We start from the raw sequence: 13,431 nt of genomic DNA, 5'->3' as shown, positions 1-13,431 counted from the left end.
GACTTAATCTGAGTCTTTTTTAGTAGTGTAACTTATTTACATTTATCGATGTAACTGAGTTTTTGTACTTTTATAAACAGTCTTATTTTAGACTGTTTACAGTGTGTCCTTTTTTGTTTCCTTTTTTTCATTACTTTGTTATTTTGATCAAGTTTTCACTGTTCCTTTATTCTCTAGTGAACTAAAAAGATTTTAGCATGGTAATTAAGCATTATTCTTACTTTACCTACCTCTATATTTTATATATTAATATAAGAACTTGTGTATCTCTATTAAGAATGAAAAGTATGGTGGTTGAAATATTGCAAATTTTAGCAGGCTTAAATTCTCCTCTTTTCTACACCCCTTCATTCCCTCCTCCCCCTGTATGTTGTTAAAATAATTTGAAATTTAATTACCAGTTACTTTTTTTATACTACGCAGTTATCGTGTGAAATTTTTTTTATAATATTTGCATTGAACTTCACAACCACATTAATGGTTACTTAAGTGTTAACTGTTTTGTTGATTTCACAGCTTACGAGTATTTCTTCAATATACCACATCTTCCCTGAAGTTTTTTGTTCTGATTTATCTTTATCTTTCTTGTGGCTTTTTTCTTTTTAATCGAAAATACATGTTATTAAATATTTGTCTCTCCCACAAAGAATTTTTTCCCACTGTGTCTGAAATCTGAGTATATTGATTTTAATTAAATGGATGTGGTCAAATAATCATTTTTTCAAAGCCTGGGTGTATTTTTGAAAATATTGAAATAGAGCAGAAGAAAACAGTTCTAATGATTTAACCTTTACAAGGTAATAGCTTGTTGATTTAAAATTTAAATTTTACTCTGTCACCAAGAGTAATTATTTTTATTCAAGGTTTTCCTCCCTCCTTCTTTTCTTTTCTTCATTCTTTCCTTTCTTCCTCTCAGCCAGTCTTAGCACTGCTGATTGATTTTTGAGTTTTGGTATTTCAGTTGCAAATTGTGTGCATTCTATTGCTATTTTTACGGGTGTGTTGGTAGGTATTATAATTTCCACCTGTAATCAGATATTCCAGGTTTAAAGGAAATACTTTCCTTCCGAATGTCTCAAAAACCTGAAGGAAGGAAGGGCCTAAATCAAGGCCCAAGTATAGCGTATTATTGTTAAGGTAGTCAAAAACAAATAATTTCATAGGAACAAAAATATTTTTTCATGTGTTTGTATTTCTCTTTGGATTTTTTTTATATGTCTTGCTATAATATCCATTTGTGTTGATCAGTATTAATAGTTTACACTAGTCTGGTGTTATTGTCTTATCTGAAGAGGTTGATTTATTCAACCTGTCTGTTACACAGCAAAAGATTATTTGTTCTGGGTATTCTCAAAGGCGTAATTTTATTTTTGACTTGATCTCTCCGAAGATTTCTGATTATATCTTACCTGATCCTAGGAGAAATGACAAGTTAAACATGAGAATTAGCTCTTTTAATAATCTTTTTCTTTTTGTAGTTAGTACAATGGAGACATAGAAAATTTAGAGGTATTATGTCTCTGGCAGAGTACTTTTGTTTATTTATTTTTCATGGAAGTATGGTTGACATACAATATTATATTAGTTTCAGGTGTATAACTTAGTGATTCAATATTTAAATACATTATGAAATGATCACCACAATAAATCTAGTAACCATTTGTCCTCATACAGAGTTACTACAGTATTATTCACCATGTTTCTTATGCTGCACATCATATGCCGTGACTTATATGACTGAAAGTTTGTACCTCTTAATCCCCTTCACAGAGTACTTTTAACATGACATTTTTCTTTATTTTGAAGATTATCAACTTTTTGCCATGCTTTTCTGGAACACATCCCTGGTGGCCAGTCCCATTCTAGAGTAGAGGAGAAGCCCCCATTTAGGAGCTGACCCAGAAAACAGTAATTCAGGACAGAGCCTCAGTTGAACAGTGAGTTAAACCAGCCTGGAGAGAGAAATTCAGACCAAATAGTCAGTGACAGTAACAGTGGTGGTGTGTGAGAAAGGGGGCTCCATTTCAAGAGTTAGATATTTCCTTTTTGAAAAATGGTCCTGGTAAGAACAATTTTGTAATAGGTAACATCCTTGAAACAGAAACTTGAACCATATTTCATCATTGAAATATGACTGATGTGCTATTTCTGGGGAACTTTGATGTGCTCCGTTAAGCTTACTACATTAAATTAATGGGCCTTTAAACCAATATGTAATTACAGAGAGCATTTTAGGTATCCAATACTGTGCAAAGTGACAGAAATGAGAAGATAACACTGTAGATAATTTTATAGATTTTCTAACACTTTGTTCAATTTTTTAAATGGTAAATCTTTTCTTCTTTAAAATTATTAATATCACCTTATGTAACATGTCTCAACCTTTTTGATTATCCCAAAAGGTTAAATATCTGTTATACATAGAGCACTTTATAAGACATAATTTTAAATATGTGTAAATACAGGACATAACCTATGGGGCTATTTGGTTAATAATTTTATTCCCAAGTACAAACTAACAGTACAAGGCAGAACAATTTAGGCAGTAAAAAGTGGATAAATGGAAGTAGCCTATGTATTTAAATAAATTAATTAAACCTGTAATATTACCTAATGGCAATGACTTTTTTTTTCTTTTGTAAAAGAGCTTTCTTTTGAACTTCAAAAATAGCATCTATATCTGCTTTTACATCTTCATTCCCTACTCTTTCTTTAACACACTTGTTTATAGGTCTGTTTCCTTATTACTTTGCTTAGTTACTTAAAAGATCACCAGTGTTCTTCTTAATGCTAAATCCAGAACCTTTTTCTGCCTTTATCATCTTTCCTTTTGATACATTGGACACTGTCAGCCTTCCCCTTCTTCGGTCCTTATCTGTCCTCACTTACTCTTCCCACTCTCTGAACTGCACCTTCTCTGGATTCTTCATTCCCCCTTTTCCTCAGAGTTGAATCTTTGAGTTGAATTCAGTCTAAGCTCTTTCTTCCATTTCTTCTCTGCCAATCTGAGGGCTTCCTTTAGTATAAGCACATGCATCCTCTAACAATCTAGTCCTCTTACCTGAGCTCAGTTGCTCTCCAGCATAGTAACTTGCAGAGGTTGTGAAGTGCTTTGACTCTCAGTAACTGTTTAATCTTACAGACAATAGATGTCACCCCCCACCTTTTATTTTAAACTTCACTTCCTTTCTTTGCCAATATATTCATGTGTCAAAATTCAAATGCTACAAAAGGCTATATAGTAAAATATTTCCCACTTTTCTGCCATCCACTCAGCTCCTTTGCCCAGTGGTAACCAGTGTCTAATTTTTTATGTTTTTCCAGAGATGTATAAATTCTGTATAAATCTTTACCCCCATTTTACAGACAAAGAAGTTGAGACTCAGAGATTTCAGTAATTGGTGCAGATCACAGCGATGGTGAGCGGCAAAGCCAGAATTCTAATGAGAGTGTTCCAGTTAAAAATCTGCGACATCTCAGATTCCAAATGCCTGGCGGATATTTCCTCTTGGACTTCATATCTCTTCCTGTTTTCTGTTGTTACTCAAAAATTAGTTTATCCACATAAATTCTCAGTCTTTGTAAATGGAACCAACATTCTCTGGTCATCAGTTTTGAAATTTTATAATAATAATTGACTCCTTCTTGTTCATTCCCTCATATACAGTCTCCTTCAAAATGTCTCTCGTATTTATACTCTCCATTCCTGCCACCGAGTTCTAGTTCAGGCCATCACCAAGCACCACCTGCTTGGATTACTGCCATAAGCTACAGGATGGCTCCTTACCTCTCAACTTTCTTTAACTTGTTCTGTTTACCATTGCCAGAATAATCTTCCCAACACTTTAGATGACGTTATTCCTCTCCAGTGGCTTCCTTTTTCCTTTCTGATCCTGTATACATTACTCTGCCTAACATTCAAGGCCCTCTATAATCTGGCCTAATCTTCCCTAATCAATATTTCTCTCTCTTAGCCTTCATCCCTTTTGGATATATCTCCTCTTACCGCAAATAAACACTTCATATTCTGGCTTTATTGCCCCAGTTCTTGTTGTATCACATAGACTGTCTTCCCTTCCATTACCAAAAACTACTTTGTGTTTCAAGTCCATTTCCATGCCTTCCACAGTAATGTTTGCTGCTGCTGCTATTTTTGTTATTAACTAAGTTTTTCTTTCAATTGAAAAAGTATACATGCACGTGATAAAAATTAAACAGAGTTCATAGGTGTGCAGTGAGCAAAATATAAGTGTCTTCCATCTCTTCCCTCCGGTCTCCTCTGTAGAGGTGATCACTATTACTAGTTTCTTAGGTATCCTTCCTGAATTTTTTCATCCACACGCAAGCATGTGTATGTCCCATCTTTTTTCTGTACAAATGCAAATATACTCTATGCATGTTAAGAACTTTTTGTCACTTAAGAATGCATCTGGGGGGGGCTTCCCTGGTGGCGCAGTGGTTAAGAACCCACCTGCCATTGCAGGGGACACGGGTTTGAGCCCTGGTCCCAGAGGATCCCACATGCCACGGAGCAACTAGGCCCGTGTGCCACAACTGCTGAGCCTGTGCTCTAGAGCCCGCAAGCCACAACTACTGAACCCGAGTGCCACAGCTGCTGAGGCTTATGCGCCTAGAGCCCATGCTCCACAACAAGAGAAGCTGCCACAATGAGAAGCCTGCGCACCGCAATGAAGAGTGGCCCCCACTCACTGCAATGAGGGAAGAGCCTCCACACAGCAATGAAGACCCAACGCAGCCAAAAATACAATAAATTAAAAAAAAAAAGAATGCATCGTGGGGAACATCTCATATTAGCACATAAATCTACTTCATTCTTTTACCAGCTGTGTGGTACTGTCTCTTTATTCCCAGTCCCCCACTGATGGACGTTAGAGTTGTTTCCAGTATTTTTGTTGTTGCCATTTACATTGCTCCATTGACGAGTTTGTTAAAAAAAGTTGCCTTTGTGAACATAAATTTCTAAAAGAGGAATTTGGGGGCTCAGTGATATATATATATAAAATTTTTTATCTTGCCAATTACCCATCAATGAGATTTACACCCTTTTAGCTTTCTATCAGCAGTGTGTGAGTGCCTATTTCCCCCACGCTGTTTTCAGTGTTATGTATTATTAAACTTTAATCTTGGCCAATCAGATTGGTGAAAGCAACTCATTTTAATTTAAATTTTTCAAATTATCAGTGAGGTTTAAAACATCTTATATTTTAAAAACATTTATATAAATTCTGTGAACTACTGATTTTTCTTTTGGGCTGCTTGCCTATTTATTACTAAGAACTTTTTATATATTAAGATTTTTGGGCCTTTGTTGATCTTACATGATATAAATTATTTTCCCCAATTTTGGCACTTATCTTTTCACTTTTTCTTTTCCCATGTTAAATCTTAGTGCTTTTTACAGTTTTGTTTTTTATTTGCCATAAAAAGGAAACAAGAATCAAGTTTTATTTTATTCAGATGACTGGCCAGTTGCCCTTGAACTGTGTATTGAATAGTCTCTGATTTGAAATGCCATTATCATATATTAAATTCTGTGTGTATTTGAATCTATTTCTGGGACCAGTTCTCTTTTGATTTCTGTCCACAAGTAGGAAAAACTTATTTTATTACTATAGATTACATTTTAATATTTGGTAAGGCTTGTTTTGTTTGTCCTTATACTTTGTCAGAATTTTCTGCGTATTTTCTGATTTGTAAACAGGCTATCTAAGTTCTCCCCTCCCCCCAAGATTCTGTTGATATTTTTATTGGGGTCATATTAAATTTATTGTTTAACCCTTTCCGAAATTTTATTTTATTGAAGAATGTTTTCTTTCTTTTTTTTAAAATTTCTTATTTTTTGGCCATGCCATGCGGCCTGCGGATCTTAGTTCCCCAACCAGGGATCAGTCCCACGCCCCCTGCAGTGGAAGCGCAAAGTCTTAACCACTGGACCGCCAGGGAAGTCCCTGAAATTTTATTTTTAATTGTTCCCCTAGTCTTTCAATTTTGCTCATTTTCTGAAACTTTGTCTTTGTGAGAGAATGGGAGTTGGTTTAATTTAACAGGACAGTTATTTGACCATTTACATTACATGCAGTAATGTTATAGAGTCCTAAGAGTAACTTTACAGGATGAGCCAAGACTCACTGTACTAGGAACACATATTCAAGGTTAACTACAGTGCAAAAAAAACTAGCATCTTGATTTTGGTAATACTTTAGATCACCTTAAGTCAAGAGTAGAGTAAATGACCTGAAATGGAGGAGGATAGATAGATAGCTCACTCACTTATTAGCTAGATAGAATGCTACACTCTCTACTATTTAAAAAAATATACATATATATATATATATATATATATACACACACACACACACACACACACACACACATATATACATATGAACTAATATCTGTCAGGTAAGCAAAATATATTGGAGGTTCTGCTTGTGAGGACTAAATAGGGCATAATTCATAGTGATCTTAATAAAGTCATTCATGATGATTTTGTTTTTAATAAACTTTATTTTTTAGAACAGGTATAGATCTACAGAAAAATGGAGACTGTAGTACAGAGGACTCCCACATACCCACATCCAGTTTCCCCAATTATTGATATTTTACATGAGTATGGTATATTTGTTACACTCAGTGAACCTATATTGGTACATTATTATTATTAACCAAAGCTCATACTCCGTTCTGATTTCTTTAGTTTTTACCCAGTGTCTTTTTTTTGTTCCAGATCCCATGTAGGATACAACATTATATTTAGCTAATGTGTCTCCTAAGGTTCCTCTTGGCTGTGGCAGTTTGAAGTTTTTTATCATGGAAAAAAAGATATAATTTTTCTAAAAAGCTAGAAAATTTAAAACGAGTAGACAGTTTTAAGGTATACTGATGTTTTAACTTCTGTATTCCTTTCTCTTCTGCATTTCAGGCACTCTGTGAATGTGCCCTCCAGACTCCTTATGACAGCTTGAAACTTGGAATGTTGTCTGTTCTTTCCACGCTGTCAGGGACCATCGCCGTCAAACATTACTTCAGCATAGCTTCAGGTAAAGAGAAGAAAGGAGATAATATATGGATAACATGCTAATCCTTTATTCATGTTGATATTTCAAGTCGTTTCCTCTGTAAAGTTTTAAATCAGGAAAGGTTTCAATTTCATATGGTTATATGTTAGGAATTTCTTTGAAAATGATTTCTTAACTAATTCCTAAGATAATAAAATCTTGCATCTTTGATCTTAATTCAAGGCTATAGTTTTTCTCAATTTGCCCTTTTTTGCATTATATGTGGATGAAACAATATTTTTTAGGGTGCTTAAAATGGCTGGTTTGCTTTTGTATGTCTCTGACTTAAAATGCCCTTTGGATTTAAGTGTATTTCAAAGGCCAAGTGGTGGTGAATTTTAAAAGCAAATGTCATGTGCTTCCTTTTAGGCATATGTTATCCTTCTGGAAAATGATTAAAATAAAACTTTACCCCAGTTCAGTAATGCTTTCCTAGTTGCCTGTTTAATATGATTTAACTCCAAAATGCGTTTATTAATGCCCTGTGAGGAGCTTGCTTACATAACAGACTTAAGGCTAAAGTTTTTTGTTGTTTTATAGTCTTGGAATGATGCACAAGAAATATAACATTAAGTGGATGAGGAAGACTTTTCTCTTACTAACTTTCTACCTTTTTCTGCTATTGGTTGAACCTTTTGAACCCTGTGAATTTATCTTAGTAAATTGTTTCTAAGTAAAAAAATTGAAAATAATAATTTTATTCCAAAAACAATTGACATAGAAAAATGCTCACAAATATTATATTTTAAAGGTAGAAATTGGAAGTATCTACTTATTCTGATTATATATGAATTTTTAAATTGTATTGGTGTGCATGGGGGAAAAAGATGTTTTAAAGTATTCCCGAAAGTTAATAATAAGGTCATGCTGGTTTGTGGGTTTGGGATGATTTTTGTTTTTTTCTTTGGGTTTTTCTGGGTTTTTCCCCAAGTTTTCTTTAATATCTTGATGAGAAAAAAAAGGAAAAAAGTAAGTTCCGAAACATGTTTGTAAATTTATAGATGAGTCTGCATTGTCCGTATCACATGGGCAAGAAAAAGAATGGAGGAAATTACAATTTCCATGGTTTTGTAAAGAGAACTCATAGGTTCATCTTTCAAATGTTTTGCCTATTTAAAAAGCACTGAGGTTTTACCTAAACTAGTACTTTTATGTCAAGCTGGAAATCAATAAGGTGACCATATGTCCCACACTGCCTGAGATAGTCTTGGTTTATGCCTGTTGTTATTTATAATAGTGTCCTTTTCAAACATCACAAAATATGATCACCCTTAGTGTAAAAGATTGCAGTTGATAGGAATCATGGAAAAATCAGCAGGGGAAAGGAAGACAGGAATGAGAGACCCCGCTGAGAAGTTGAATGAGCTTTAATCTCCTGATTCTTCCTGAAGCTCACTCACTTATAACTGAGAGCTTCTCTACTATAAATAACAGCATTCACGACATAAACCTTATGTTACAGAATTTCAGGTGTGACTTTTAAAAGTTACTGCAACTATAGGATAGAACTTAACATGTAAAGCACAAGGCCAATGCATAACTAACAGGTCTTATGACCTCCATGGCAAGATGCTTAAAATCTTTAGGCTTCAGTTTCTTCTGTAAAAATAGGTTGTTGAATCAGATGATCCCCAGATCCTTTCTAGCTCTAAAATAATAAATTCTTACATAAACCTTTTGCAGTATTACTGTGCCAGCAATTGAAGTGGTAACAGCAAACTTAAAACTTTTGTTTCTCTCCTCTCTTGAATGTAAGGTTTTATTTGACAAGAAGACTTGTAATGACTCCATTTTAATGAGAGACTATTTGAATGCCCAAGATACAATCTATAGTTGTTTTGGCTTTTGCTGTATTCTTTAGTCAGTTTTTATGAATATTTTTGTGGGAAAGTATATTGATTTTAGATTTTAATCATTACAAAACTATTAGCATATACTTATTCTAGGTACCTTGACAGGAGAAAAAGAAGTGGTGATGTATATTGATCATGGGGTAGAGGCAGAAAATTTTGTTGAAATTTATTGTTAGAGATTTTCTCTTGAAAATGATAAAAATGAACCTATAAAATGAACTGCTTTTGAACTCTATAAATGAATTAAATCTGTACTACTTTTCTCTTCTTGTTTAGGAAATGTGGGTTCTTCCCCTAGATCCTCTGATTTAGTCAAATTAGCCCAAGAGTGCTGTTACCATAATAACAGGGGCATTGCAGCTCATGGAGTGAGAGTCCTAACTAATATTACTGTCTCTTGTCAAGAAAAAGGTAAGTTTGATCAAGACTGATATTATGTATAAACTTTTAGATTGGAATTTCACCAGAATCCTGTGTGTATTTGGTTTTTTAATCCCTTATTATTTTTAGCCTGTGTGCTTTTATCTATTGGTTGCCTCCTCCTGAATGTTCTTCAGGCAGATTTCCTCAAGACTGCTTAATCCTTGAGGGAAAAAAAAATGAGGGGGCTTCCCTGGTGGCGCAGAGGTTGAGAATCCGCCTGCCAATGCAGGGGACATGGGTTCGAGCCCTGGTTTGGGAAGATCCCACGTGCCGCGGAGCAACTAAGCCGTGCGCCACAACTACTGAGCCTGTGCTCTAGAGCCCGCAAGCCACAACTACTGAGCCCACGTGCCTAGAGCCCGTGCTCCGCAACAAGAGAAGCCACCGCAATGAGAAGCCCACGCACCGCAACGAAGAGTAGCCCCCGCTCGCCACAATTAGAGAAAGCCCGCGACCGGCAGTGAAGACCCAACACAGCCAAAAATAAATAAATTTATTAAAAAAAAAAAAGAGGACTTTAGGATTGGGATTGCGGAATTGAAAGGTTTTATGGAGCATTGCCCGTTTCCTCCCATTGCTTACCTTTGCTTATAACTATCCAGTGGTATCAGTTTGTTCACCTGTAAAAAAAAAACCTAGAAAATTTAGGGAAAAAAAAACATATGAAGTTATCGAGTGGCTTAAATAACAGACAGTTTCACCTAGGGGGCAAATGAATTAACAGAGCAATGCAAATTAAATTTTCATGGAGTTTATCTCTAGGTATCTATAGCATTAAATGATTTGCACAATCAAGAAGGATGTGCATAGAAAATAATGCATATATTTTATTGTTTTCCTAACGTCTTTTGACCCAAACACTTAAAGAAGTTCATGCTGGTGTTCAAAAACAGGAAGTGCATTTTGGATGTTTCATCTGTTTCAGTGCTTATTTTGATCTTTGTTAAGAATGAGCAGTCCCTCTTACCCCCACCAGGCTTCAGCATTGCTTGTTACTAGTGCCTTTGTTTTCCTAGCAACCTGACCTTCACTAGACATTGTTTGCCAAGCCCCTATTAGTTATTTGAATAACTAATCTTGTTTTATTTTTCCATAGTAATAAGTATTTTCTACCATTTAACACAGTAAATTGCTGTATGTCCTCAAAGCTGACATATTCATTTATTTATTTATTCATTCATTCATTTATTTTTGGCTGCATTGGGTCTTCATTGCTGTGTGCAGGCTTTCTGTAGTTGCAGCGAGTGGGGGCTACTCGTCGTTGTGGTGCTCGAGCTTTTCATTGCGTTGGCTTCTCTTGTTGTGGAGCACAGGCTCTAGGCGTGCAGGCTTCAGTAGTTGTGGCATGTGAGCTCAGTAGTTGTGGCTCGTGGGCTCTGAGCACAGGCTCAGTAGTTGTGGCACACAGGCTTAGTTGCTCCGTGGCATGTGGGATCTTCTCGGACCAGGGCTCAAATCTGTGTCCCTGCATTGGCAGGCAAATTCTTAACCATTGCGTCACCAGGGAAGTCCCAAAGCTGACATACATTAACCTAAATGTGGTTAAGTAATTTATTCAGAACTTTCTAGAAACTTTAGAGAAATTGTAGCCCAAAGGTAGTGAAAACATGGTATAGTACTGCTATTACGTGAGACATCTAAAGGGTTCATTTCTTTATGATCTGACTTAAAACATTTATAAGATTAAGTGGGGTCTTGATTATTTCCTAAAAGTAGTTCCACTTGCATGAGAAAGTTGTATCCTAGGTGAAAATGGACCTGCATAATTTATGTCTTGTTTGGAAGATTGACACATGCTACATGGTTTGCTAGTTTTTTCCTTAGCTAAGCTGGTGACACTGTTTCAGTTAGGCTTTATTTGTACCTTTGTGGCTTTAGATCTTGGTTTATTGTATGTGTGTGTATTTTTTAAAAAATATTAGTTTCATGTGTACAACCTAATGATTCAATATTTGTATATATTGTGAAATGATCACCACAATAAATCTAGTTAACATTCGTCACCATACATTGTCATTGTAAAGTTTTTTTTTCTTGTGATGAGAACTTTTAGGATCTACTCTCCTGACAACTTTCAGATATGCAGTAGAGTATTATTGACTATAGTCACCATGGTTTACATTACATTCCCATAACTTACTCATTTTATAACTGGAAGTTTGTACCTTTCCACCCCCTTCACCCATTTTGCCCACCCCCAACCTCCTACCCCCCACCTCTGGCAACCACCAGTCTGTTCTCTGTATCTATGAGCTTGGTGTTTGTTTGTTCTAGATTCCACATTTAAGTGAGATCATACAGTATTTGGTTTTCTGTGTCTAATTTATTTCACTTAGCATAATGCCCTCAAGGTCCATCCATGGTCACAAATGACAGATTTCCTTCTTTTATAAAAAATGGCTAAAGAATATTCCATTGTGTGTGTGTGTGTATGTGTGTATGTATATATATATATACATACACATAATACATACTACATTTTCTTTATTCATACATCAGTGGACATTTAGGTTGTTTCTATATCTTGGCTAGTGTAAATAATGCTGCAATAAACATGGGAGTACACATATCTTTTTGAGTTAATGTTTTTGTCTTCTTCAGATGCATACTCAAAAGTGGAATTGCTGGATCATATAATAGTTCTATTTTTAATTTTTTGAGGAACCTTCATACTGTTTTCTGTTGCGGCTGCACCAATTTATATTCCCACCAACAGTGCACAAGGGTTTCCTTTTCTTTACATCCTTGCCAACACTTATTATTTCCTATCTTTTTTATAATAACCATTTTAAAAGGTGTGAGGTGATCCCTCATTGTGATTTTGATTTGCATTTCCCTAATAATTAGTGATGTTGAACATCTTTTCCTGTACCTGTTGCCTATCTGTATGTCGTCTTTGGAAAGAAGTCTATTCAGATTCTCTGCCCATTTTTTAATCAGATTGAGTTATTGTGCTGTTGAGTTGTATGAGTTCTTAATATATTTTAAATATTAACAACTGCTTGTCAGATATATGATTTGCAAATATTTTCTCCCATTCAGCAGCTCGCCTTTTCATTTTGTTAATGGTTTTCTTGGCTGTGCAGAAGCTTTTCGGCTTGATACAATGTATATATTTTTATAATCTTCAATAAGGTAGTGGAAATATACAAGTCTAAAGATAGCCTTTGCATTTTAGAAGTAATGCTACATGTACTTTTTCAGGAAGGTTAGCTTTATGCATTGAAGTATTTCCTATATTTTAGATTCCTTAATGTTTTCTTCTTCTAAGTGTGTGTGTGTGTGTGCATTTAATCTTCTCTACTTGACTGCTAAAAAAAATTAGTGTTTTTCCTATAGACCTTTTGGCACTGGAACAAGATGCTGTCTTTGGCCTGGAATCCCTTCTGGTACTTTGTAGTGAAGATGATAGCCCAGGTGCTCAAGCCACTTTAAAGGTGAAAACATCAGTTATTTTAATATAATGCCTGTCTTCATTGCCTAAAGTGTGGATTGGCAATCTCTTTGTAAAGGTTCAGATAGTAAATATTTTAAGTTTTGCAGACAGTGCACTCTTTGTCACAACTGCTCAGTTCTACTATTGCAGAAAAAAAGTAGCCATGGACAATGGGTTTTTTTTTTTTTTTTTAAAAAAAAAAAAAAGGAAGGGTGATGGTGTGGCTGTGTTCCAGTAAAATTTTATTTACAAAAACAGGCAGGATTTGGCCCAAGTGCAAGAGTTTGTCAACTCCTGGCTTAAACAAATATTTGCCCTTGATCTTCACTTTCAAAGCTAGCATTTTGACTGTTATTATTCCAAAATATAGGCGAGGTAAAAATTTGAGCTTTGGCCTATTTTGCCGTCAGTTGAAAGTGTTTATTAAATTGTAATAGATACATATGATGGTCCTAGATAATGTAAAGTTAAATAGACAGAGCTCCTGCAGTTTTGGAAGTTTATAATCTAAGGTAACACTGATAAGGTCACAAAGAACTGATGAAATTACTGCGAACTCATAAATGTGTAAGCGTGTATTAATTTCTAGAGTATAGAAGCCCTAGTTTTAAGGGCTTTTCACTTTCACTTAATTATAGAA

The 13,431-nt window shown here is 35.1% G+C and overlaps 1 protein-coding gene across 2 annotated transcripts in view; it reads left to right on the top strand.

Moving 5' to 3' along the window:
* The window catches only part of INTS7 (integrator complex subunit 7), a 106,043-nt gene that overhangs the window by 33,018 nt on the left and 59,594 nt on the right, over positions 1–13,431 (top strand). For both annotated transcript variants that reach the window (XR_014325971.1, XM_082832645.1), the window contains exons 8-10: positions 6,944–7,061; positions 9,209–9,343; positions 12,695–12,792. Coding sequence is in view for 1 of the 2 variants with exons in the window: in XM_082832645.1 (XP_082688771.1) it covers positions 6,944–7,061; positions 9,209–9,343; positions 12,695–12,792 (351 nt within the window). In the remaining variant the exon portion in view is untranslated. The remainder of the gene's footprint in view (positions 1–6,943; positions 7,062–9,208; positions 9,344–12,694; positions 12,793–13,431) is intronic.

The sequence above is a fragment of the Leucopleurus acutus genome (assembly GCF_964270905.1).
Source record: "Leucopleurus acutus genome assembly, chromosome: 2".
Lineage (NCBI taxonomy): Eukaryota > Metazoa > Chordata > Mammalia > Artiodactyla > Delphinidae > Leucopleurus > Leucopleurus acutus.
The sequence above is the reverse complement of the archived record's forward strand: the minus strand, read 5'-3'. Positions and strand labels throughout refer to the sequence as shown.